The 27,765-nt window shown below is 50.5% G+C and overlaps 1 protein-coding gene across 6 annotated transcripts; it reads left to right on the top strand.

The window, feature by feature from the left end:
• Positions 1-10,656: 10,656 nt before the first annotated feature.
• Positions 10,657-26,215, top strand: TMEM114 (transmembrane protein 114). 6 transcript variants are annotated; one of them, XM_055561663.1, is made up of 4 exons: positions 10,921-11,175; positions 11,483-11,563; positions 23,241-23,378; positions 25,210-26,215. In XM_055561663.1, the coding sequence occupies exons 1-4, from the start codon at positions 10,956-10,958 to the stop codon at positions 25,440-25,442; spliced, it is 672 nt and encodes a 223-aa protein (XP_055417638.1). In that variant the 5' UTR covers positions 10,921-10,955; the 3' UTR covers positions 25,443-26,215. The 6 variants fall into 6 exon arrangements, 2 of the variants coding, with proteins under 2 accessions (XP_055417638.1, XP_055417639.1); XR_008707501.1 differs by lacking the exons at positions 10,921-11,175; positions 23,241-23,378; positions 25,210-26,215 and adding exons at positions 10,657-10,757; positions 19,499-19,546; XR_008707500.1 differs by lacking the exons at positions 10,921-11,175; positions 23,241-23,378; positions 25,210-26,215 and adding exons at positions 10,657-10,757; positions 17,772-17,828.
• Positions 26,216-27,765: the final 1,550 nt, after the last annotated feature.

The raw sequence follows: 27,765 nt of genomic DNA, 5'->3' as shown, positions 1-27,765 counted from the left end.
TGCTAAGGGTCTCATTTCCTCACTAGCTGGAGGGCCATGTATAGCTGCTGGCCATGCTGGCCTTTGCAACATGAAGTGTGCAGGTTGAGAAGGCAAATGGAGAAAGCATGCCAGCAGATCATCACAGTCTCTTATAACCACAGAAATGACATCCTGCCACCTTTGCTGCATTCTGCTGGTTAGACACAAGTCCCATGTCTCACTCACAGTCAACAAAGATGGGAATTACATGAAGGTGGGCTCACTGGACCATCACTTCTTTCTTTTGTGAATTGTGTTCTTTGTGTTTGCCTAGGAAATCTTGCTTACTCCAAGGCCACAAGGATTTCTTCCTATGTCCTCCTCTATTTTTTTAAATATTTATTTATTTTTGGCTGTGTCGGGGCTCAGTTACAGCACTCAAGACCCTTGTCACAGGACATGGGTTCAGTAGATGCCCTGTGGCGTGTGAGAGCTTAGTTCCCCAACCAGGGGTCAAACCCACGTCCCCTGCATTGGAAGGTGGGTTCTCAACCACTGGACCACCAGGGAAGTCCCCAGTAGTTTTATAGCTTTAGTTTTTGCACTTAGGCCTATGAGCCCTTTGGAATTAATTTTTCTATCTAGTGCAAGGTGCAGATTGAGGTTTATATGTTTGCAAATGATGTCCAACTGAATGATGTAATGACAGTTGAAGAGAAAATGCTGCATGTAGCATGATTAAAATTCTAATAATTAGGTCTTATATATCATGAGCGCTTACTATGGGTAAGGCTCCAGCTAAATGTCTTTACCTGTGTTATTTCAGGAAGAACTAGTTAAATATCTTCTCAGAGCTATGCACGTGATAAGTTAGAACCCACCCTTGACTGATGCATGACCTGTGAGATAATCGGTTAAATTAACAAAGCAAGGTAGAGAGTAGACGGCAAGTTTGTGCAAAATGAAATGGCGTGCAGAGACACACACATGTAAACATGTGTCCAAAACCGTATTTGCTTGCACAGTACATCTCTGGGAACATACAAAAAAATTGCTAAGTGTGATTCCCTCCGGGGAAGGGAACCTGGTGATTGGAATGAGGAGAGGGAAGGAGATTTTTCGGATATGGCATTCTATAACATTTGAATTAAAAGCTGCCCCACGTCTTACCGTGGCACTCGAATCGTTGATCTTCGTTGCGGCATGTGGGATCTTTAGTTGCAGCATGCAAACTCTCAGGTGAGGCTTATGGGCACTAGGGGAAGCCCAGGTGGCTCAGTGGTAAAGAATCTGCCTGCCAGCACAGGGTTCGATCCCCGGGTGGGGAAGATCCCCTGGCAAAGGAAATGGCAACCCACTTCAGTATCCTTGCCTGGAAAATCCCATGGACAGGAGCCTCGTGGGCTACAGTCCGTAGGGTTGCAAAGAGTCAGACACAATTTAGGGATGCGTGCATGCATGTGGGATCTGGTTCTCTGACGAGGAATCGAACCCAAGCCCCCGGCATTGTGAGCATGGAGTCTTAGCCACTGGACCGCCAGGGAAGTCCCTATATCTTTTGCATTTTAAAACCTGTGTATTTCACAACTTGTGTTGATATTACCTGCACAAAGAATACATAAAGTTAGAGAAAAAGAAAAGAACTCCTGGTGGTCTGCCCTCAAAGCTTGTGCTTTTTGTCCACCATCCTGGCTCTGTTTATCATTTTATTGCTTCACCTCTCTTTGTCTCGATTTTCCTGCCTGTTAACAGTGGATGGTACAGCACCTACCTCATAGAACCTCCGTGACAACTGGGGCAAAGCATGTAAAACTCTTAGAGCAGGGCCCTGCCCCTGGAGAAAGCTTAATCAATGCTACTATCCTGATTTTATTCATAGAAAAAAAATGAGAAACGCACATGGCAGGTTCATAGAGGTTTCTCCAGCTCTTGGATAATATACAACTTTAATTTCCCCCCTTTTCCCCAAGAAGAAAAAAAAGTTACACACGGTTTTTATATTGAACATTTCCACACCTCCCCGGTCCAGCCCATCCCAGGAGTCCCTGTCTACACATTCTCTGGGGGATTCTATTCAGACTTTAAGTCGTAGCCGAGGTTGGGTAAGGCCAGGCTCGTCTGGCCTGTGTCTAGACATCTCATTTCCCTAGGTTGTTGTAGAAAAGAGAGATTTCTTAACAATGGAAAGGTGTTTCTCAACAAAACCCCAGGGCCAGAGGGAAGAATGGAAGGAGGGAGGGAGAAAAGAGAATTGTGCTTACCTAAAAAAAAATTAATTAATTTTGTTTGCGCCGGGTTTTCATTCTCGTGCACGGACTCGCTTCAGCGGCGGTGAGCAAGGGGGCCGCTCTTCGTTGCGCGCGGCGCGCGGCTCCTCACTGCAGGGGCTCCGCTTGCCGCAGGGCGCAGTCTCTAGCCCGTGGGCTTCAGCAGTGGGCAGCACGTGGTCCCAGTAGTTGCGGCTGGTGGGCTGTCTACAGTGCAGGCTCAGTAGTTGTGGCCCATGGACTTCAGTTGCTCTGAGGCATGTGAGATCTTCCCGAACGAGGGCTCGAACCCGTGCCCACAGCATTGCGAGGCGGATTCTTATCCACTCTACCACCCGGGAAAGTGAAAGTCGCTCCGTATACAGTCCATGGAATTCTCCAGGCTAGAACACTGGAGTGGGTAGCCTTTCCCTTCTCCAGGGGATCTTCCCAACCCAGGGATTGAACCCAGATCTCCCGCACTGGGGCAGATTCTTTACCAGCTGAGCCACAAGGGAAGCCCAAGAATACTGTAGTGGGTAGCCTATCCCTTCTCCAGTGGATCTTCCTGGCCCAGGAATCGAACTGGGGTCTCCTGCATTGCAAGTGGATTCTTTACCAGCTGAGCTACCACCAGGGAAGTCCCCTGCTTGCTTTTTTTTTTTTTTGGAAATATTTATTTATTAGGTTGCACTGGTCTTAGTTGAGTCACATGGGATCTTCGGTCCTCGTGGCAGCATGTAAAGTCTAGTCACCTGAACAGGGATGTAACCCTGTATTGGGAATGTGGAGTCTTAGCCGATGGACCACCAGGGAAGTCCCTTAATGTGCTCACTTTATTATTATTATTTTTTTAAAGACTTTTTGTGTGTGTGTGTATCATTGTCTTTATTGAATAGGTGGATTCGTTACCGGCTGAGTTACCACCAGCAAAGTCCCCTGCTTGCTTTATTTTTGGAATATTTATTTATTAGGTTGCACTGGGTCTCAGTTGAGTCACACAGGATCTTCAGTCAAGTCTTTATTGAATTTGTTACCATATTGCTTCTGTTTTATGGTTTGGGGTTTTTTTGGCCACGAGGCATGTGGGAATCGTAGCTTCCAGACCAGGGACTTGGACCTGCACCCCCTGCATTGGATGGAAAAGTCTTGGACTGCCAGGGAAGTCCCCTCAGCTGAACTGTTGAAGCTTCTAGCTAACCTACTATTTCTGTCTCAGTGATGAGGAATTGCAGGGACAAGTGGCCTGGAGTGCCTGTGGACATCAGCTACCCAGTTTCTTCCCCCCACGTCACATGTTAGGTGTTGGTCTGGGGAACAGGGTGGAAAGTATAGCCACGTGTCTTGCAGTTCAGCTTTAGAATGCCTAAAATGTATTATTGCCTGGAAAATTCCTTTTGTTCAAGCCTAGGCAAGTCCGGCTTTTACAAATTTGTATATCTACTTGTGGTTTAGTTGCTAAGTCATGCCCAACTCTTTGCAACCCCATAGATTATAACCTGCCAGGCTCCTCTGTCCATGGGATTTCCCAGCAAGAATACTGGAGAAGGTTGCTTATATACATGGGCTGCCCAGGTAGCACAGTGGTAAATGATCCACTTGCCAGTGCAAAAGATGCAAGGGACTTGGGTTCGATCCCCGGGTCAGGAAGATCCCCTGGAGAAGGAAATGTTAACCCACTCCAGTATTCTTGCCTGGGAAGTCTCATGGAGAGAGGAGCCTGGTGGGCTACAGTCCATGGGGTTGCAAAGACTCAGACATGACTGAGCGAGCACACAAGCATGCATGCGTGCACTGTGATGCCTTCCACATTGTAGCGATGCTGCATATAAGCTGTTGCAGGAATAGAGTCCCAGAAGAGCACTTGTGCTAGCCCCTTTTACAGATGAGGAAACTGAGGCTTAGAGAGGGGAAGCAACCAGTCCAGATCTCTCAGCAGGCTCGTGGTGGTGCTAGAATCCAGGCGCATTGGCTCATGGTCCTAGCTCTTTCCCTACCACGTTGCTCCCAGAAGCGGTTTCTCTCTGGTTGAGGGATTTTTATTCCAATTTGGGAAGAGATTCCCTGAAATGAAAAAAGGGCTGCTTAGCCTTCATCTCTTGGTATCATGCCAGACATGTGTTTGGAAAATTAGACCAGTGCATTACTGATCCCTTTTCATTCAAAATTAATTACATCATATAGGATTTGAAGAGTGGCAGCCAGCCCCTCCAGAAGTTTCTAGTGGACAGATGGAGGCTTTAAACTTAAACAGTTATGCACAGGTCAGGTCCATGGAGTCAAATGACTCCTAACAACATCATGACCTCATGAGACTTAATAGACAGAGGCCATTTCCTTCTAGTGTGGTGATCTTAATAACCGTACCGATATCTTGGCTATATGTCTATAACTTTGAGTTGGTTCCTTATGAGTTTGCCACACAAAATAAGCTCTGTGCTTGCAAGAAGAGACTTTTGGGAAGACTTTTCATTTATTGAATCAACAAATCTTTGTTACACATCTACTGTGTATCATGCACTAACCTAAAAGCCAGTTATGTACTTGGGATAGGACCAACACCATCTGTGTCTGCCGAGGTTCACAAGGAATTCATCTGCAAACACAGACAATCCTGAGAGGGTGGCTTAAACAAATGGGGGCTTAGTTTTATCTTCTAATAAGAATTCCTGAGGTAGGCAATTCAAGGATGGGGCAGCTGTTCAGTGATGCTATCAGAGCCTCAGACTCTGTATCTTTTGTTTTCGCCACTCACTAGGAGGTTTAACCTCATGGTTGCAAGATGGCTGTTGTGCTTCCAGACATTACATCTTTATCCCAAGTGGATCAAAAGCCTTCTCCTCCCAGGGCCTGGTCTTTTTTTTTGTTTCCCAACAGACTCTGCTTCTAAGTCATTGGTTAGGATTATGTCTGTCACGTGGCCACCACTGGCTAGAAGGTACCTAGAGAAGTGAAGGGGCAGATGGATCAGATTGGTGTTGAATGAGCCATCCTATAGTATCTACCATCCTGTCTGAATATCCAAAGGAACAGATGGTAGAAAACAACTTCATTGCTCAAAAACCATTAATTACTATGGGGACAGTGTTGTTGCCAAGATATCATGTGTTTTAGTGTGGGTTTCTTTTGAAGTAGACTCTGAGATAAGGATTTAAGACTAGCGATTTTATTGGGGTGGGTGATCCTAGGACATACTAGTACAAGAGTAGGGAATTAAGATGAAGAAGGAAGGCTATCAATTGAAGAGTTAAGAGTTCGCTGCCGTGGGCAGCTGGGGTTCACTCCCACTGGGAAACTCTGGGGGGTAGAGTAGGACAGGCCTCAGAGCTTTTCCCTCCCTGAAGGAGGGAGATAGCTGAGGCTGTTTATCTTCCAACTTTTTTCATGCTTGGTGTTCTGGGGGTCTTCGCCCTCCATCAGTTCCAGCCTTCTTACCTGGGGAGAGAAGTCCATTCGTGGAAAGACACAGGTGTGTGTAGTGGGTGCTGTAGAAATGCACTAAGTGGTTGAGAACCTAAGGAGCTATGATGGGCATTAACCCTACCTAAATCATCATAAATCATCATATCCCGAGAGCTTTTAACCTAAGTTGGGGATTAGGTAAGCCCTTTCCAAAGAGGAGGTTTCCCCGGTGGCTCAGATGGTAAAGAATCTGCCTGCAATGCAGGAGACTTGGGTTCAGTCCCTGGGTCGGGAAGATCCCCTGGAGAAGGGAATGGCAGCCCACTCCAGTATTCTTGCCTGGAGATTTCCATGGACAGAGAAGCCTGGCGGGCTACAATCCATGGGGTGGCCAAGAGTTGGACACAGCTGAGCGACTAACACTTTCACTTCCAAAGAGGTAATTTTTAAGTTGAGATATTTTTTAAAAAGTGGGGATAAGAGTATTTCAGTTAAAGGGAACAGCATGTGCGAAGTCTCAGAGGCAGGAACGAACCTCATGTGTTCGAGGTCCAGGTGTGTGAGGCTGGCGAGGCTGGCAGGGCCTCAGGGCTACACACTTGCACAAATCCAGAGCTCACCGATTAAAAAAATATCGGCTTTCCCATGACACTCGATGCTTCATAATGAAAGGAAACCCTTCTTTCCAGGATCCTGACTTCCTCCCTCCTTCCCTTCTCTTTCTTTTAAATATTTGTTCCTTGCATCTCTGAAACGCACTCCTCCCCGCTTCTCAAAGTGTCTCTCACTTCTTCTAATAATAATATTGGCATGACTCTGCCTAAGTCACAAAGTACTTTTTAAAAAATTTTAAAAACAGACTTTCTTTCTCTCGTTCATTCATTTTCGGCCACACTGGGTTTTCATTGCTTCATTGCTTCGTGGGCTTTCTCTAGTTGCGGCGGCAGGGGCTACCTCTAGCTGCAGTGCGCCCGTTTCTCGTTGCAGTGGCTTCTCTCCTTGCGGAGCACGGGCTCTAGGGTGCACGGGCTTTAGTAGTTGTGTTAGTTGCCCCCAGGCAGGTGAGATCTTCCCAGACCAGGCATTGAACCCTTGTCCCCTGGGTTGGCAGGCGCATTCTTAACTGGAAACCTGGTCACAAAGTATTTTTACACCCACCATCCTGACACCCTCGTAGTGCCCTCCTGGGACTGGTGGGTACGATTACCCGCTTTTTATAGCTGGGAAAAAAAAAACAACAACACAAACTGAAGCTCAGAGAGGCAACTTCTCAGGGCTCACGCAGATTTAAGACTCAAGACCAGCCTCCTGAACCCCTGTGCAAAGCCCTTCTCTACCAGCTCGGGGTTCAGCATGTGGCTTTAATCCTAAAGGTGGTGCTTTGTTTGGTTTCTGCCTCGGAAGCCTTCCGGTTTTATCCTGCCTCTTTAGTTGACTGGCTGAGTAGTCATAGCATCCGTTGTTTGATGTGCTCCCTCCCCTGCCCCAGATTCATTGAAAAACATTACTTTCTGTTCATTTTACAGTGACTGAGCATGATTCAGGTAGATTCTATCAAAATCCTCAGGAAAAAATAGAATGATCAAAGCCTACAAGGTTGTCTTTGCAATGGGGCATGGGAGAAGGTCTCCTTATGGGGATGAGGGACGTGGGACCCAGTGAAGGAAAGTGCCTGCACCAGGCGGAGGGGATATCATCCACCCTGCCCCCGCCCCTTCTCCTGGCTGTGGTCATAGCTCCTTGGTTGTCCTTTGGGGACACTCCAGTATTCTGGCCTGGAGAATCCCATGGACTGTGTAGTCCATGGGGTCGCAAAGAATTGGACATGACTGAGTGACTTTCACTGTCCCTTGGGGAGCCAGCCACATTTGCCAGAGAAAAGACAGGATGCTCAGTTAAGTTTGAACTTCAGATTAAACAGCAACAACAGTTTAATTTTCCTTTTAAAATAATTAATTAATGGCTTCACTGAGTCTTCATTGCTGCACACAGGCTTTCTCTAATTGTGGTGGGTGCAGCTACCCTCTAGTTGCAGGGCATGGGCTTCTCACGACTGTGCCTTCTCTTGTGAAGCACAGGCTCCAGGGCGTGCAGGCTTCAGCAGTCATGGCTCTCAGGCTTAGTTGCCCCATGGCATGTGGGATCTTCCTGGACCAGGGATTGAACCTGTGTCCCCTACATCGGCAGGTGGATTCTTTTCCCCTGGACCACCAGGGAAGTCCAACGACAATTTAAAAATATAAGTGTCTCCCACATACTGCATGGAGCATATTTATACTAAAATTTTATTATTCATCTGAAATTCAAATGTAACTCTGTGTGTGTGTGTGTGTGTGTGTGTGTGTGTATGTGTGTGTGTATGTGTGTGTGCTCAGTCGTGTCAGACTCTTTGTGGCCCCATGGACTGCAACCTGCCAGGCTCCTCTGTCTGTAGGATTCTCCAGGCAAGAATACTACAGAGTGGGTTGTCATTTCCTCCTCCAGGGCATCTTCCTGACTCAGAGATCGAACCTGCATCTCTTAAGTCTCCTGCATTGGCAGGTGGATTCTTTATCTCTAGTGCCCCTGGGAAGGCCTCAGATGTAACTGGGCACCTCTGTTTTTATTTGCTACATCTGGCAGCCAGGACGTCTCTTAACTCAAATGGTGATGATGGGACCGATTCACCCTCCCTTGGTTTCAGGAGCAGGCGGGTGACTGATCCAGGCTTGGCCAGGCGGTGCCTTCTACTCCTGTCATTCCTAGAGATTGGGTCAGAGATGGGAATCCTGGAAATCTGACTTGCACCACTGAGAAAGACATTTGTTCTTTTTGTTGGGATTGCTAAGTGATGAAAAAAATAGCTCCTGGGTTCCAACCAATGAGAATCTGAGTAAGAACAAAGCCAGGAGAGGACAAACAACGGAGAGATGTAGAGGAATGGAGAGAGAAGAGATTAAACCTTAAAGACGTTATTAGGGGGTCCTGGGACCCACCTCATTGAATTGTACCTTCAGTTAGGCTCCCAAATGTCGATGGAACAGTTGAGGACTGTTTGGATGATGGTGTAATTGAAGATAACGATAGTAACATGATAGAGTGGAAGGCAAACTCTTTAGTGGGGACGGTTAACTGCGTGCGTTCATGCTCAGTCATGGCCAACTCTGTGACTCCATGGACTGTGGCCCACCTGGTTCCTCTGTCCGTGGAATTTTCCAAGCAAGAATACTGGAGCGGATTGCCTTCCTTCTTCAGGGGATGCTTCCGACCCAGGGATCGAACCCGTGTCTCATGCCTCTCCTTCATTGGCAGGCAGATTCTTTATCACTGTGCCACCTGGGATAACTAAGGGGATGGTTATGGGAGATATCAGTCTTACTCAGATGGTGGTTGAAGGGGTTCTAGAGCAGAACGGGGTGGTAAAATCAAGGGGAGCATGTGTTCTTGCTGGTGATGGCTCTGTTCAGGGTGCTGCTGCTGCTGATGGAGATGAGGACGCTAGTGATGAAGAGTAGGATGGTGTTGGTAAGAGAGGATTAAACAAGGGAAAGAGTAGTTGTCAGCCTTAGTCTATCACCACATCCTATCAAGTCAACCCCTCTCAATTAAAAAGATAATCTATTCACTTCTCCACCTACTCCCGGCCGCCACCACCGTGGCCTGACCATCCAAACATCTCTTGTGCTTCTGTTGTTAAGTTGCTCCTAACTGGCTTCCTTGCTTCCTGTGCTATCTCCCGACAGTCTCTGCTCCACAATAAAATCGGGAGGAAGAGAGATTTAAAAAAAATGTAAATTACAACATTTCACTTACTCTTTTCAAAACTGACCAGGAGCCTAGACTAGAAACCAGACTCTCTTTTATTGATGGATAGTTGATTTACAATGTGGTCTTTTAAAAATTTTATTTATTTCTAATTGGAGTCTAGTTGCTTTACAATATTGCATTGGTTTCTACCATACATCAACATGGATTAACCACAGGGATACATATGTCCCCTCCCTCATGAACCTCCCTCCCACCTCCCACCCCATCCCACCCCTCGAGGTTGTCACAGAGCACAGGATTTGAGCTCCCTGCATCACAGAGCAAATTTCCACTGGCTTTCTAATTTTGCATTTGGAAATGTATAAATATATGTTTCCATGCTACTCTCTCAATTCGTCCCACCCTCTCCTTCCCCCACTGTGTCCAAGTCTGTTCTCTATGTCTGTGTCTCCACTGTTAGTCACTCGGTCTGTCCAACTCTTTGCCACCCCATGGACACTGCTGCCTTGCAAATAGGTTCATCAGTACCATCTTTCTAGATTCCATATATATGCATTAATATATGATATTTGTTTTTCTCCCTGACTTACTTCACTCTGTATTATAGGCTCTAGGTTCATCCACCTCATTAGAACTGACTCAAATGCATTCCTTTTCATGGCTGAGTAATATTCCATTATTCATATATATACCAAACTTCTTTATCCATTCACCTGCTGCTTCTATGTACAATGTTTTCTTAATTTCTGCTCTACAGCAAAATGATTCAGTTACATACGCACACACACACACACACACATTCTTCTTTAATTATTTTTCATTGTGGTTTATCATAGGATAATACTGAATATAATTCCCCTTACTATGCAGTTGGACCTTGTTGATTATCCATTAAAGAATTTTTATATAAAAAAACTGATCTGTCTTTCTTCTCTGTAGCGAGCCTAGAAAAATCAACTGAAAGGGGAGATTTTGGAGAAAGGGTGGTTGAAGCTGGAGGGAGAGGCTATTGAGGATGACCTGGAAACAGGACAGGTGCTAGCTGTCCTTCCTAATCCCCCCGCCCCTACCCCACCCCCTCACCCCCTTTGTGGGAAGACCGCCCTCCGCTCCGTACCATCCTGCCCATTTCTCTGTGCGGGCGCTTGGGCGCTGTGCACAGAGGAGGAGCGCGCGTCCATTGAGCTCAAAGCTGCGGGAAGGGCGTCGGAGGGCAGACTCCCTGAGCTGGGGGTGGGCGGTGGGGTCGCGGGGCGGGGCTGGGAGGAACGGCGAGGCCCGGCAGAGCGGGGAACAGCTGGGATGAGCGCGGAGTGCAGGAGTGGATAGGTGGGAGGAGGGTCTGCGAGCAATTGAGGAGCGGGAGCGAAAGGGTGCTCTGGGCTGCCAGTGTTGATCGAGGTGGGGTTTTTAGATCGTGATGGGGTCTGAGCGGGGAGGCGGTGCAGGTCCCAGCCTGCAGGTGAGGGGCTGAGGGGCGGAGCCAGGGGCGGAGGCGGGGATCGAGGTCCCGAGGACCCAGTTCTGGTTCCCAGAACAGGGGCGCGCGAGCTGCGGGCACTGGGAACTGTGGGCGGCGGCCAGGGTCGCGGCTCAGCGATGCGGGTGCACCTGGGCGCGCTGGCCGGCGCGGCGGCGCTGACCGGGGCGCTCAGCTTCGTGCTCCTGGCGGCGGCCATCGGCACCGACTTCTGGTACATCATCGACACCGAGCGCCTGGAGCAGGGCGGCCCGGGGGCGCGGGGCCCGGCGGGGGCCGCCAACCGCAGCCAGCTCGAGCCTCTGAGCTCGCACTCCGGGCTCTGGCGGACCTGCCGGGGTAAGGGGGCACCCGGGGAGCCCGGGCGGTGGCCGGACCTGTTGCTTTGCGCGCACTCCGCTCTCAAGCCCCGGAGCCCGCGAAACGCGAGGTCCGGGGCCGGACGGGAGGTGGCCCAGGGTCCTGGGGCTGCCATCACCCCTATAAAGAGGTGCCCCGCTCAGCCCACCGCTGCTCCGCGACCCTACACCCCCCCGGGTGGGACATCCAGGAGGGAAGTGGGGACGAAGGCGCGGGCTGGGTCTGAACCCCCGGGGATCCCCCCCAGCCCCTACGCCCACCGATTCCTCTGCCCCCCCTCCCCCAGTCCAGAGCCCGTGCGCGCCGCTGATGAACCCCTTCTGGCAGGAGAACGTGACCGTCAGTGACTCGAGCCGGCAACTTCTCAGTGAGTTCGGGGAGGGTGAGATGGGGGGCGGAACCCGGGGCTGGACGCCAGTTTGGGAGCTTTTATCCAAACAGGGGGCGGGGGCCCTGCAGAGGAGAGGGCCACCGAGGTGGCCTCTGACACGGGCAGGAGCGGGGGAAGGGGTATAGGAGATGGAGGTGGGACCCTCTGGCTCCACGGGTGAAGTTGTGTGGTTGGGGATTCATTCGACAAACGTTGGCTGCAGGCTTTCGGTGCGCGGGGCAGCGGGGTGCTGAGCTCCAAGCCCCAGGCCTAGCGCTCGGGGCGCAGAGGCTAGCTGGCGACACCGAGGGGGAAGTGCGCAGTTCCATTTCAGAGTGGCAAGCAGCACGGGGGAGGGGGACTCGGAGCCTGAGGAGACACCTTAACCAGCCTGGAGAGCTGACTGGCACACCCCATGGTCAGCCGTCACTGCATCCTCGCTGTTGAGGACAAGCGCTTGGCAGCACCAAGGATGCAGTAAATATTGGCTGAACGATCCAAGAGAGGAAAACCAGGAGTCCAAGGACAGCTCCCCATCCCCAGGGGCCTTGTGTCTGTTGTTCCTGGCTGACTTCCCAGTGCCTGGCACGGTGCTCCGAAGTCAGAAAAGCCGGCAGGATTTGAGGACAGAATTCGGGAAAGCAAAGGGGCTGAATAAACACTGGAGGGAGGAGGGAAAATCAGAGCCATAGTTCAGTTCACCAGCGGCCAGACCTGGAGCTGAACTCCATTTCAGCCTTCATTTAATCCTCACAGCCTTCCTACAAAGTTCTTGTCATCTCCATCTTAATCTTTACTTTTCCAAAGAGGAAACACGCCTAGAGAGAGAGGTGCCATACAAAGTAAATGATGAGGAAATGAGAGCTGAGTTCCATAGACCTTGAAAAGTATGGGCAGCTTTTGATAGACTTACTGAGGGTTGGGGATGGGACTCTTAGAATAAAGACAAGTCCTTGGCATGGCCCACTAGGGCTGCCAGGGCCCCTCTTCAGCTCCACTCTCCCCTTTTCTCTTTCCTCTCCGGCTGTGTTGGCACCAGTTCCTGGAAGGTGGCACATTTCCTCCCACCACAGGGACTTTGCACACGCCATTGCCTCCACTCAGAGTCTCCCTGCTCCCATCCTGCCAGCTTGACTTAGTCAGTTCCTACTCACAGTACAGGTTGTGTGACATTTTTAGAGTTAAAAGCTGACCCCCTCACTAAACAAGCTCCATGCCAGCAGGGACCATGTCTCTCTTGCCACAGCTGGAATTTAGCACAGAATATTTAGTATTTAGCACAGAGCCTGGGCTTCCCAGGTGGCGCTAGCAGTAAAGAACCTGCTTGCCAATGCAGGAGATGCAGGTTTGATCCCTGGTTGGGGAAGATCCCCTGGAGGAGGGCATGACAACCCACTCCAGTACTCTTGGCTGGAGAATCTCATGGACAGAGGAGCTGGGCGGGCTACAGTCCATAGGATTACAGAGTCGGACGTGACTGAAGTGATTTAGCACACACAGCATTGGCACAGAGTAGCCCATGAGCCAAGGTTGGCTAAGCAGGTGTGAGAGTGAATTTAAACTATTTTTTAGAGGTGGAACTCAATCCATGTTTGTTGAATGAATAAATGAGTACATGAGTACCAGACTGCTTCTCTGAAGTCCACTGGTGTGCTGGAAAATGCTTAACAATTGGCTCTCTGGGGGAGGGGAGCATCTTGATTTGTGGCATTTGCCAACCTCTGTGGAGTAAATATTCCCACTGCGGTCAATTTCAAGCTGTCAACATGACGTCCACTGGTTCCGCGTATTCCTGAAAACTTAACAGTTGACTGATTTAATGGACGTGAATTGGAGCAAACTCTGGGAGATGGTGGAGGACAGAGGAGCCTGGTGTGCTTCAGTCCCTGGGGTCACAAAGAGTAGGACAGGACTTAGCAATAGAACAACTCTGATATAATCCAGCTCCAGCACACCACGGGCTGCCCTTGTAGCCCAGTTGGTAAAGAACGTGCCTGTAATGCGGGAGACCCAGGTTCGATTCCTGGGTTGGGAAGATGCCCTGGAGAAGGAAATGGCAGCCCACTCCCGTATTCTTGCCTGGAGAATTCCATGGACAGAGGAGCCTGGTAGGCTACGGTCCATACAGTCACAAGAGTCAGACATGACTTAGCGACTAAACCACCACCTGCACACCACTGCCTGAAGTCCCACTGAAGGGAATATCCGCTAGGTGCTTAGAAACTGAGGGGGGTGGGCATGGAGGAAAGGAAGGGATCTCACGAACTCTGTCATCAGCTCCAAGTTGCACCAGGAAGACCTCTGGGTGTTCTCAGAGCATTTCAAGCATCATTAGGAATTCCCGTTCAAAAACTCCTGTTATGTGTTAGCTAGCAGGCAGGCTTCTGAATGGATCACACTGGTCCACAGAGAAGGCTGGAGAATGTAACCAGGAGTTGCTGTATCAGTTACTACAGCCTTAAAACAAAGTTGGGTGTCCCTTTGCACGTGAAAATTGTGCCTATGCAGCTTATTTATTTATTTAAAACTTAAAAATGTATTTATTTGGCTGTGCCTGGTCTTAGTCGCGACACACAGGATTTGGGTCTTTGTTGTGGCATGAGGGATCTTTTTAGTTGTGGCATGCAGGATCTAGTTCCCCGACCAGGGATCAAACCCCGGCCCCCTGCATTGGGAGTGCAGAGTCTTAGCCGCTGGACCAGCAGGGAAGCCCCAGCTTATTTTTGTTTATTTGTTTAATCAAGTAAACAAGAGGGTTTTCCCATGGCGGGGGTTGGGGGGGAGAATAATCAAGAATTTTTGCCTGTAAACTGAGGGCTGGAAGTCAAAGCCCAGCTTAGACCTTTACCAGGACCCCTCTGTGATCCCGGGGTTGGTGTCTTAACCTCTCTGAGCCTCAGCTTCCATATTTATCCAAACGAGATAACAAAACCCTAAAGGGGTGTGGGGTCAGGATTCCACGAACTAACTGGATGAAAAGATGGACATTTACTGGCACCTGGCTTAGTGCCTGTTGTTGTGTGATCTCCCTGTTGCATCAAAGAATGATTTGATGTAAACATGCTCGACACGTACTGAGTGATCAGTAAACACTAGTCCTCTGTACCGTTCCTTCCAGCCTCTTTTAGACGCAGTCACATCTGTGGCCCTTTGCTGGGCTGCATGCTGGCCTTCAGCCTACTTATCACATAAGTGGGTACACTGGATGGCTAAGCAGTCAGCACTGGTCTGGCCTCTTCGTGAAGCTTGTTAATGCAGCAGCCCTGCATGGTCCAGGGTTTTGAGAAACAGGCAAAACCCATGTCCACAGTCTGCACCTCTGTTCACCCTCTGCCCCAGGTCTAAGCCCCGGCTTCACCGCCAACCAGGCATGTTGTTGCTGTTTAGTCACTCAGTCGTGTTGACTCTTTGTGACTCCATGGCCTGCACCACGCCAGGCTTCCCTGTCCTTCGGTATCTCCCAGAGTTTGCTCAAACTCATGTCCATTGACTCGGGGAAGCCATCTAACCATCTCATTCTCTGTCACCCCTTCTCCTCCTGCCCTTGATCTCTCCCAGCATCAGGGTCTTTTCCAATGAGTCAGCTCTTCACATCAGGTGGTCAAAGCAGTGGAGCTTCAGCTTCAGCATCAGTCCTTCCAATGAATAATCAGGGTTGATTTCCTTTAGAATTGCCTGGTTTCATCTCCTTGCTGTCCAAGGGACTCTCAGGAGTCCTCTCCAGCACCACAATTTGAAAGCATCTATTCTTCGGTGCTCAGCCTGCTTTATGGTCCAACTCTCACATCCATACATGATGGTTTTGGGCAAATTCCTCTACCTCTCTGAGTCTCAGTTCCCTCATGGGCAAATTGAAAATAACTCTCATCTCTCCTTATAAGAACAGTCGAGGGTGAAAAGAGAGAGTGTATTTCCAGAGCCTCACGCAGTGTCTGGCCCTGTAAGTGTACCCTGAGTGTTAGCTGCTCTTAGTACCATTGTATCATCAGAGAGGAGGCTGGCCCTTCAGACCTCGTGCTCACTGAAAATCACCCCCAGAGACAGCTTTTTCCCAGAATCTCTTTATCCCCAGAAAGAGTTTTGATGTTGGCCAAGTTCTTTTATTGCACAAAGAGGCTGTGTTCCTTTCTGGACCTGCAGAAGAGTCACAGAGGACAGAGGCCAAGTGACAAGCTGCATGCTCTGTGAGGCAGCCTTCTAGACAGAGCCCCTCCTGAGGGTGGATGGGAAGAACCACTGATTTTTCATCCAAGAAAACCCATGTGGGCAGCTTGCTTCTGTACCCAGTAAAACTCCACCTTGCTTGGATATTTTATCTTCTTGATTAGCTCTGGGGATGTCAAGGGTTTGGTTTCCTGGCTAGGGACTGGGATTCTTTTTGGCAGAGATAGGCAGTCTTCAAATTCAGCACAGTTTATTATTATTACTTTTATATTTTAAAAATATTTTCTTGGCCCTGCTGCATGGCATGTGGGATATCAGTTCCCTGACCAGGGATTGAACCTTCGCCCTTTGCATTGGAGGCTCAATGTCTCAACCACTGGACTGCCAGGGAAGTCCCAGCACAGTTTAGATAAAAGAGCCACAGTTTAGAGCCACTCAGGCTAGCTGTATCAGCCTTTTGAAAGTGATGGAAACTCAAATCATACTGTCCGTGCATGCTAAGTCGCTTCAGTTGTGTCTGACTCTTTGTGATCCTATGGACTGTACCCCACCAGGCTCCTCTGTCCATGGGATTCTCCAGGCAAGAATACTGGAGGGGGTTGCCATGCCCTCCTCCAGGGATCTTCCCCACCCAGGGATCGAATTTGCATCTCCTGCAGCTCCTGTGTTGCAGGCAGATTCTTTATCTCTGAGCCACCGGGAAAGCTCCCAAATCATACTAGTTGAAACAAAACACGGAATTCCTGGTCCATGGAGCTGAAAAGCTCAAGCACCCCAGGACCTAAAGAGTTAAACACAATTTCTTTCTTTTTCTCTCTGGGCTTTGCCTTGGGATTCTGCTTTCAACTAAATCCTCTCCAGTCTCAGCAACCAAAATAGGAGACTGTTGCCCAATCATTCTGCAACTCCTGGTAGGTCTCTCATTGGATCAGGTAGGATCACATGGCTAGGACTGAGCCAATCAATATGGCCGAGGGCAAGGAGTGTGCTGATTGGTCAGGCTGAGTCATGTGCCTCTCTCAACAAGATGGGGTGGGGTCAACCTCATCATAGATAAGGTCCCCCTGACCAGTTCTGTAACTTCTGGCTAGTCATCTGCTTCCATAAATGGGCTGTTTTATAAACAACAAGGTTCTGCTGTATAGCACAGGGAACTATATTCCATATCCTGTGATAAACTATAATGGAAAAGAATATGAAAAAGAACATATATATATGATAACTGAGTCACTTTCCTGTACAGCAGTAATTAATGTTACATGGCAACCCACTCCAGTACTCTTGCTTGGAGAATTCCATGGACTGAGGAGCCTGGTGGGCTGCAGTCCATGGACTCGCAAAGAGTCGGACACGACCGAGCGACTTCACTTTTCACTTTCACTGAAAAATAAATTTAAAAAATAAGTGGGCTGCTCTGAGATGAAATGAGGTCATAAAAGCAAAGCTTCCAGCATAGTTGTTTTAGTCGCTCAGAGATGGTAAAGCATCCAGCTTAGGTTACCCAAAACAGAAGGGGAGTTGCGGTCTCCTTCTCCTGCGTTAAGTCATGTTACCTCCCTGGGCCTCAGGCTTCTCATCTGTAAAATGGGGCGTTGTTGTTCAGTTGCAAAGTTGTGTCTGACTCTTGTGACCCCCTGGACTGCAGCACGCCAGCCTTCGCTGTCCTTCACTATCTCCCAGAGTTTGCTCAAGCTCATGTCCACTGAGTCCATGATGCCATCCAACCATCTCATCCTCTGTCGTCCCCTTTTCCTCCTGCCCTAAAATGGGGCTAATCATTGCAAACTCCTTTTTTTTTTTACTTAATGCTGGGGATAAAACATGGTGAGACTGGTGGGGTGCTTGCCACATACAGCTTCGTGTCTAGTGCAGGAGGCAGATAATAAACACCAGGTGAGCAGTGAATAAATAAACATAAAATGGTTTCAAACAGTAGTAGCTGTAACAAAGGAAATAAAACAGGGGCATGCAGTAAAGGGAGGTGGGGCCTCTTTCTGTGGAGTGGTTGAAGAGCAGTAAAAATAACAGTCAGTGCTTACAGAGCAGGTGCTGTGTGCCAGACCCTGTCCTGAGGTCTTCACGTGTTTCCATCCATTTAATCTCCACAACAGTCCCATGAGACAGGTACTGTGATTTATCCTCACTTTTCAAACAAGGAAACCAAGGCATGGAGAGGTTGGGTACGTGACCAAAGTTTGGACAGTAACTGGTTGATCTGGGATTTGAACACAGGCAGTTTCTACTCTCTTAGAATGATGCTACACCAAGGGTAATTTCAGTATAATGTGAGTGTGCTGAGACCGGAAGTAAAATTCCTAGCCTGTTTCTTGGGTTCAGAGCCCCGATCTTCTCCACTGCCCGCAGTAGGAGCTCAACACTTGAGAACTAAGATTACCATGTAGAATTAATAATACTAATAATGTTGACAGGTCATTTTTTCATCAAGAGCAAATAGGTACCCAGGTGCCAGAGATTTTTTTGATTCAGAAATGCTTTGTTGCAAAGGAAAAGCAAACCCAGAGAAAAGCCAAGATGTTCATGCCAAGAATAATTGCGTGAATGATCCATTATCGCACTGTTCAAAGAATAGCTTGATGGGCACAGCAGGCTTCCGGAATGCTTGTGAGGTCAGAAAGCCCCAGGGTAGTTAACGAAGTAATAGTCTTTTTGTTACAGAGAGCAGAGAGGTGCGTGTGTGCTCAGTCATGTCCGACTCTGTGACCTATGGACTGTAGCCCACCAGGCTGCTCTATCCATGGGATTCTCCAGGCAAGATTACTGGAGTGGGTTGCCATGCCCTTCTCCAGGGAATTTTCCCAACCCAAGGGTCTAGCCTGCGTCTCCTGCATTGCAGGCAGATTTTTTTTTTTTTTAAACCACTGAGCCATCAGAGAAGCTAAAAGAGCAGAGCGGTATCATTCTCCAACAACATCAGAAGTGCTAGCAAAAGAAGAAAGTCTCAGGAACCATTTCCCAAAGGGGAAAACATCACTATCTTTAGTTTCAAACCTTGTCAGTGTGACTTGGAGACTCCACGAGATCCTCAGAGACATTCAATCCTATTATACCTGGTAAGGAAGTGGATTTTTATATTTTTTGTGAATTTTCGAATCTGTTGTCACCAGAATGTGGCTCCTTGGAGGACTGGGACTGCACCTTCGTCGTCTTCCTGATCGCCAACACGATTATTAGTATTATTTTAAGTAATTGTATTTATTTATGGCTCTTCTGGGTCTCCAGTGCTGCTCAGGGCTTTGCTCTAGTTTCGGCACGAGGGCTTCTCATTGCGGTGCCTTCTCTTGTTGTGGAGCACAGGCTCTAGGGTTCTCGGGCTTCAGTAGTTGAGGCTCCCAGGCTGTAGCTGGTCCATGGCACGTGGGATCTTCCTGGTCCAGGGATCATGTCTGTGTCTCCTTCATTGGCAGGTAGACTCTTTACCACTGAGTCACCAGGAAAGCCCATGATTAATTCTAGATGGTAATCTTAGCTCTCCTGGGTTGTGCTCCTACTGTAAACCCTGAATTGGATTGGGTTCATTGATTCTTTTGTTTTTGCCACGCAGCATGTGGAATCTTATTTCCTAGGCCAGGGATCAAACTCAGGCTCCTGCGTGAAGTGCAGGGTCTTAGCCACTGGACTGCTGGGGAAGTCCCAACGCTGTAGTGGATTGAAGGGTATCACCCTCCAGAAAAATGTGACCGTGTCCTCACAGATCCTAGTACCTGGGAATGGGATCTGATTTGGAAAAAAATATCTTTGCCAATTTAGTTAAAGCTCTCAAGATCACTGTGGACTAACTTACATCCTATGACAAGTGTCCTCGTAAGAAAAGGAGAATCGCAGAGGAGAGACAATCATAGGAAGATGGAGGTGGACATCAGAAGGATGCTGCCACCAGCCAAGGAATGCCAAGCCTTGCCAGCAACCACCAGAGGTTGGAAGAGGCAGGAAGGAGTCTTCCCTGGAGCCTCTGCAGGGACCAAGTTCCTGCTGACACCTTGACGTGAGAGAATAAATTCCTCCTGCTTTTAAGACATCTGCTGTTGTCGCTCAGTTGCTAAGTCAAGTCTGCCTCTTTTTGACCCCATGGACTGCAGCACGCCAGGCTCCTCTGTCCTTCACTCTCTCCCAGAGTTTTCTCAAACTCATAGCCAGTGAGTCTGTGATGCTATCTAACCATCTCACCCCCTGCCGCCCCCTTCTCCTTTTGCCTTCAATCTTTCCCAGCATCAGGGTCTGTTCCAACAAATCAGCTCTTCGCATCAGGTGGCCAAAGCATTGGAGCTTCAGCTTCAATCCTTCCAATGAATATTCAGGGTTGATTTCCCTTAGGATTGACTGGTTGGATTTCCTTGCTGTCCAAGGGACTCTCAAGAGTTTCTCCAATACCCCAGTTTGAAAGCATCAGTTCTTCAGTGCTCAGTTTTCTTTATGGTCCAACTCTCACATCCATACCTGATACCTAGTTTGTAGTAATTTATGATGTCAGCTTTAGGAAATTAAAACAGCCATCTCAGCTATAGAAGTGGCCACCTTGTTTTTTTCCACATCATCACGCTCATGTCCTTTGTGACACTCGGTCTGTAATCATCCCCTTTATTTTCCTGAGAGTCTGTCTCCTTCCTGGACTGTGATCTCCGTGAGGTTAGAGACCTTGTCCCCTGCTGATGCCCAGGCTCTATGGGGCCCTTAGACATTCGTTTCTGAATGAGATGTACCTGGAGTTGGGGACCTTTCCAAGTGGAACAGAACTCAGAATCAATATTTATGTCCCCAGACAGCAGTCATGAAAATAAAAAAAACTAACAAAAGACCAAGGCACATAAAAAAAAAAGTACTAAACCAAATTTCAGCAGGAAATGTTAGAACTCTCCCAGGGGGAGCACTGTTCTTGTCCAGATATTTAATTGAACATGTACAGGAACTCAGCCGGCCGTGTGTCTGGGGAGCTCACACGTGGGGCTGCGGGGATGAACCAACTCCGGGAAACCTCATTAATTTCTAAATGAGAAATGATTTCAGTTCTCAGCCAGCGTCTGGAGGCAATGCCGTGCAGCCGACAGATCTTAACAGAACCCGGTTTTCACACCAGCTGTTGTGCTTCCTTGCCCAAGATCTTGCCTTGAGAAAGAAAGGAAGGAAAAGAGGGAGGGAGCAAAGGAGGAAAGACGCCAGGTCCCCGTGCCCTGGAATCACGTTTTGTCCTGTGACAGCCCCAGGAAGGAGATGAGCCTCGTCTCCTTGACTTGCCAAGGCTGCTGGCATTTAGGGGCTTGCAGACCAAGGGGTGTGATCACAGGGGAAGGCAGACCGGATGCTTACCTTCATCATCTTTATGGTTGGTGGGGTCATGGTTGATTTAATCCGGGCTCTATGGGCCTCTCCATTTCCTCCACATACATTGTCCTTATGGTAACACAGCGAACCGGATCTCATGACCTCCAGGTCAGAGACGTGAAAACGGAGCTTCTGAGGAATGAAGCGACTCACAAAAGACATGGAGTTTGGGGACAGAAGGGGGAGGGGATGGATGCTGGTGGCACTTTTCTGAGTGGTTCTTTCTCTGGCTTCCCCCTCCTCTCTCCTGCTCAACCCTCCCCCTCCCCGCCCCACCACCTGTCACTCTTCAGCCTCCAGTGGCTGGGAAGGGAGTGGGTCATGGCTGGGGCAGACCCTTCCAGATGTGAACTCCTGCATCTTCTCTGGCGGTGTTCCCTGCTGGTCCAACCCTCAAATCCATACATGACTACTGGAAAAACCATAGCCTTGACTAGACGGGCCTTTGTCAGCAAAGTGATGTCTCTGCTTTTTAATACGCTGTCTAGGTTGGTCATAGCGTTTCCTCCAAGGAGAAAGTGTCTTAAGTTCACGGCTGCCGTCACCGTCTGCAGTGATTTTGGAGCCCAAGAAAAGAAGTCTGGACATGAACTTGGGAGCCTTCTTTCAGCCCACTACACCCCTCTGCTGGCCACTCGCAATATAGCAACCAGAGCGACCTGTAGAAAGTGAAGTTAACGTCCGTCCGTGTCTCTCATGCCTGAAGACAGTCTGGTGGCCTCCATCTTAAATAGGGCTGCGCTTAGTTGCTCAGTCCTGTCCGGCTCTCTGTGGCCCCATGGACTGCAGCCCGCCAGGCTTCTCTGTCCGTGGGGATTTTCCAGGCAAGAATACTAGAGTGGGTTGCCATGCTCTCCTCCAGCGGATCTTCCCAGCCCAGGGATCGAACCCAGGTCTCCCGCGTTGCAGGCAGATTCTTTACCATCTAAGCCACCAGGGAAGCCCTCTCATTCGGAGAGAAATGAAAAATCTTCGTGATGGCTCCGGAGCCCTGAGCCCCACGCGACCTGCTGTGAACGATCTCCCCTCCCCACATCCTCACTCTCCCTCCACCCAGCCACCCTCGCTGGCTCTCCCGGAGGAAGCCCCACTGGGCACACCCCCTCCCATCTCTGACTCCCCGCCTGCTCCATCCTCCCCTGTCATCCCTCAGTTCTTGCCCCTCCCGCACGGCTGCCTCCCTCACCTCCTTCAGGTCTTTCCTCAGTAGAGCCACTGCCCTGCCCGCTTCTCGGCGTTGTTCACGCCCTTCCCCGTGCATTTGTCACCATTTCTCAACTTCATCACTTACTTGTTCACTGCTGACCCCACACGGCAGGAGCCTTGGTGAATTTGCCTATGCATCTGCCAATCTAGGGACAGAGCCTGGCACCCAGCACGTACTCGATACACATGTGCTGAGTGAATAAGCGAATGAACAAGGACAATACTTACTTATAGGGTGCATGGGATTTAAACGAGATGGTACTTACGCAGCACAAGGCCTGGCATAACTGAGCTTCGATAACCGTGGCTATTAATCATATTAATGGCTCCCCAGGCGGCTCTAGTGGTAAAGAACCCGCCCGTCACTGCAGGAGACATAAGAGACGCAGGTTCGATCCTTGGGTCAGGAGATGCCATGGAGGAGGGCACGGGAACCCACTCCAGTATTCTTGCCTGGAGAATCCCGTGGACAGAGGAGCCTGGCGGGCTACAGTTCATAGGGTCAGACACGACTGAAGTGACTTAGCACAGCACATTAATCATATTATTATCATGGCTATTTTTTATAATTTTGTTTATTTATTTAGGCTGTGCTGGGTTCGTTGCTGCTCGGACTTTTCTCTAGTGGTGGTTCCAGGGCTTCTCTTGTTTCAGAGCACGGGCTTCAGTAGTTGCAGCTTCTAGGCTCCAGAGCACAGGCTCAGTAGTTATAGTGCATGGGCTTAGTTGCTCTGTGGCATGTGGGATCTTCCCAGATCAGGGATCAAACCTGTGTCTCCTGTGTTAGCAGGCAGATTCTTTACCCCTGAGCCACCAGGAAGCCCAGATCATCACCATTATCGGCAGTACTAGTGGCGATTTCCCCGCCTCCCCCCGGCGTTTGGGTGCTGGTCACAGGAAGTGCTCAGTAGGTGTTTGTTGATTGACTGAAGGATGTTAGTAACTGCCTCCTTCTGTCTCCCCTAAGCCATGCATGGGACGTTCGTGATTCTGCTGCCGCTCAGCCTGATCCTCATGGTTTTCGGGGGTATGATGGGCTTTCTGAGCTTCCTCCTGCGAGCCTCCTGCCTCCTCCTGCTCACGGGGACCCTCTTCCTCTTTGGAGGTAGGTGCCTGCCTGGCATGGGGCTCCGGGTGCCAGGAGGGGCCGTGCAAGGTCCCCCAGAAGGAAGGAGGGTAGGGGAGACCGCATCGCCTCTGGGGCTCGGTTTGCCCCACTGTGATCTCCTAGCTGGAAGGGGTGAACGGGTTTCCTGTCCAGGGTCCCTGGGTCTGTGGTCCCAGGAGAGAAGCCTGGGAATGAGAGCAGGTTCTGAGAATCGTCTTCATTGTTTCATAAAAGAAGCCGAGTCCCGAGAGCTTCAGGGTCAGGGTCACGGGCTGGCGGGAGACCCTTGCCGTGTCTCATGCACCCCTGCCATCCTGACACATTGCTTTGCTTTGATTGATTAAAATCAGGCAAGTCAGGCAATGGCTGGGTTTCAAAGATGGGATCTAGCACTTGCTGCTGCTGCTGCTAAGTTGCTACAGTCGTGTCCGACTCTGTGCGACCCCATAGACGTCAGCCCACCAGGCTCCCCCGTCCCTGGGATTCTCCAGGCAAGAACACTGGAGTGGGTTGCCATTTCCTTCTCCAATGTATGAAAGTGAAAAGTCAAAGTGAAGTCGCTCAATCGTGTCCGACACTTAGTGACCCCATGGACTGCAGCCCACCAGGCTCCTCCATCCATGGGATTCTCCAGGCAAGAGTACTGGAGTGGGGTGCCACTGCCTTCTCCGGTAGTTTTATAGCCTCCTGCTTATTTACTTATTTACTGGCCACGCTGCATGGCTTGTGGGGTCTTAGTTCCCTGACGAAGGATTGAATCTGAGCCCTTGGCAGTGAAGGTGTGGAGTCCTAACCACTGGGCCATTGGGGAATTTTCCTGGGTCATTTGAAATGGTCCTTAAAAAAGAACAAGAACAGGGACTTCCCTGGTGGTCCAGTGGCTAAGACTTCATGCTCTCTGTGCAGGGACCCGCCTTCTGCCCCTGCTCAGGGAACTAGACCCCACATGCTGCAACTAAACACCCTGCACAGTCACAGAAACAACACAAAACAAGAGCAGGGATGACACTCGGAATCCATGGAGGGAACGGCAAAGTGGCGCCTGGAGGTGAGAATCCCATCCACTGTAATATTACTAAGAATATCGGCATTAACAATTTGCCCAGTGATGAATTCTCCAAACAGCGCCTTCCCAGGAGAAGTCTTCATCTCTGATTTGCCACGAGACCAGGCAATGAGCACTTGACACGTGGCAGGTGCCAACGTGGAGCTGAGATGTAGATTGGGGTTAATGTGTTTAAATAGCCACCCGGGACCGTCGACTACTAGACTGGACATTGGGCCCTAATCACACAGGGATGGGGACCAACCGTGTGCAGGGTGCTGTTCTGGGTGCTGGGGAATCCAGGGCGGACCCCTTGGGACTCACACTGGGGCAGACGGACATTAGCTGGTTCACAAACAGTTGCAAAATTCCAGTTCTGACCTGGGTAGTGATGGAGCGCTGTGAGACGCTGTGAAACCGTGGGAGGGGGTGGTTTGGCCAGCTCTGGGGTTGGGGGGAGGGCATCCAGGAATTGACACGAGCTGAGATGGATGGGGGCTTCCCAGGGGGCTCAGTGGTAAAGAATCCGCCTGCCAATTTGGGGGAGATGCAGGTTCAATCCCTGGGTTGGGAAGATCCCCTGGAGGAGGGCATGGCAACCCACTCCAGGATTCTTGCCTGGAGAATCCCCTCGACAGAGGGGACACACGCGAGCGCGTGAAAGATGGATGGGGAGGAGCTACCAGGGGCAGGAGGGGATGGGACAGAGGACAGGCAGCAGAGGGAAGGAGGGGTGGTGCTGGGTGTGTGTGGGGTCCACCAGCTTTCCTCTGTCCACTGCAGCCCTGGTGACCCTCGCTGGCATCAGCGTCTACATCGCCTACTCGGCCGCCGCCTTCCAGGAGGCGCTGTGTCTCCTGCAGGAGAAGACGCTGCTGGACCAGGTGGACATTCGCTTCGGCTGGTCCCTGGCCCTGGGCTGGGTCAGCTGCGTTGCCGAGCTGCTTGCTGGGGCCACCTTCCTGGCGGCGGCCCGTGTGCTCAGCCTGAGACGGCGGCAGGACCAGGCCATCTGAACGCGGGCGGGCTCTGGCTCAAGGGTGGAGGGAGCGGCTTGGACTGGAGGGGCCGGTGCTCAGGGACACCATCCTGGTGGGCTGCGGCTTCCCCTTGGTCTGAGGCCACCACCAGAGAGCCCGCTGTGGGCTGAGCTCCGGGCCTGGCGGTCGTGTTAGCGCTACCTGGTGTGGGGGATGCTGTGTCCAGGCACCTGTGTGTCTGTGGCCTGGAGGAGCCAGAACCCGTGAAACCACAAAAAGCACCCCCTGCATCACTGTAGCCTCCGTGCACTTCCTCTGGCTTCACTGCATCCTCACACGTGCCCTTTGGATGAGTCTCTCTGTTAAGGAAATGGAGGACCTGAGAGGTTAGGTAAGTGTTGGAAAAACACACCGCAAGCTAGAGGCATATTCTCCGACATCGTAGCTTCTCCGGGTGGTTCTGGCTGACTGGCTGCGACCTGGATCCTGCGTGTGGAGGCGGCTGCACCTCAGACACTGGGCTTCAGGCTTCCCCGTGACCTGGGGCCAGGCAGGAGGTCCCGTGGGGAACCAGGGGGAAGACCGCAGAGACGTGGGCTCCTCAACAGCCAGGCGGTGGATGTGTCCTGCCTCACCTGCCCCAGCCAGGCTCATGCTCACCTGGTCCCATCCCGAGCCTTCAGCAGAACAGGCTTCATTGGTACGATGATTCTCCTGCCTGCAATTTGGGAGACCTGGGTTCCACCCCTGAGTCAGGAAGATCCCCTGGAGGAGGGCATGGCAACCCGCTCCAGTGTTCTTGCCTGGAGAATCCCATGGCCAGAGGAGCCTGGTGGGCTGCAGTCCGTGGGGTTGCAGAGTCAGACACGACTGAAGTGACTAAACACACATGCACACATGCACACACTGCGTACACACACAGTCTCCTCTAGAGCAGTGGGGGTTGTGAGCTGCTTCTGCAAACACGGGAGGTCTGCCGTCACAGGCCAGGTCGTGGGGACATATGACAACTCTTCTTCTGTGAAAAAACAACACCCCATCGCAGTTCTGTGACTGGAGGTGGAAGGCGTTTCCTTGGTGTGGCCCCGGTGGGTCTGCCTGGGGACTTGTGCCCACCTCCGTGGCCCCATTGGCACTGAACGCTCTTCAGAGAAGACTCGGCTCTTTTGGGGTGAAAATCACTGTAGTTTGGCATTTTCTCGTGTGGTGGGGAGGTTCAGTCTAGAATAGGGAGTTGGGAGGTCCCCGAGGAGTTGGTCAATGGCTAGGGCGATCTCTGGGGACTAATCTTAACTCTTCCTCCCTCCTCCAGAAAATTCCATTCCTCTCTCCTCCTGATATTCTGGCCCGTGGGGATGGGGGTCCCCAGAGTGGCTTTGTGTCTGAACTCCCCCGGGGCAGTGCTGCTCACATGTCAGTCCACCGGGAGTCCAGACCCACTTGCCATGCCCTCCTTCAGGGGGTCTTCCTGACTCAGGGGGTCTCTGAGTCGGTGGGTCTGGGTGGGGCTCATTTCTAAGCAGTTTCCAGGTGCTGCAGACACTCCTGGCCTGGGACCACCCTTTGTATCACACTGAACTGGGGAGTTTGTTAAGTGTCAGGGCTGGCTGTCGCCTTGCTGCCCATTAGAATCACGAGGCCTGATGCCGGGGCTGAACCTCTGCTCTGATGGTCTCCAGTGGGGCAGCTTAGGTGCTGATAATTGTTAAGACCTCTTCTGATGACTCAACATCAGCTAAGGTTGAGAACCCGCTCCTGTAAGATTCTGAGTCATGAGATGTGCAGAGGGCCGGGGAGCTACAGGTTTAAGAAACTCCCCAGGAGGGACTTCCCTGGTGGTCCAGTGGTTAAGACTCTGCTTCCAATGCAGGGGGTGCGGGTTCGATCCCTGGTCTTGGAACTAAGATCCCACCTGCTGCATGGCGTGGCTAAAAACAAAGTAAAATACCTGTTAAAGAAACTCCTCAGGAAGGGCTGATGGTTCAGGTTTGGGGACCACTGGTGTGGATGTAAGATGAGAACATTAAGATCAACTGCATAACATCATCATCCTCACCATGACATCACTCTTCCATGACATCACTCTACCATGACATCACTACTTTTGCTACGTCACTGCCTTCACTATGACGTCCTCCCCTCACCGTGGCATGGCCATCATCGTGAAGAAGGGCATCCTTAGTAGGGCATGGTCATCGTCACGGCTGACACCCATTGAGTCATTGCTTACTCTGCCCCTGCATCGTCCAGTGAACCCATCCATCAGTCGTTCAACAAACCTCCGAGGGCCAGCCGTTTATGCTAGGAACCAGGGGCGGTGACCCCACCAGAGTGAGCCCTTGCTCCCTGAGTTGCCACA

Source organism: Bubalus kerabau, chromosome 23 (assembly GCF_029407905.1).
Source record: "Bubalus kerabau isolate K-KA32 ecotype Philippines breed swamp buffalo chromosome 23, PCC_UOA_SB_1v2, whole genome shotgun sequence".
Classification (NCBI taxonomy): Eukaryota; Metazoa; Chordata; class Mammalia; order Artiodactyla; family Bovidae; genus Bubalus; species Bubalus kerabau.
The sequence above is the reverse complement of the archived record's forward strand: the minus strand, read 5'-3'. Positions and strand labels throughout refer to the sequence as shown.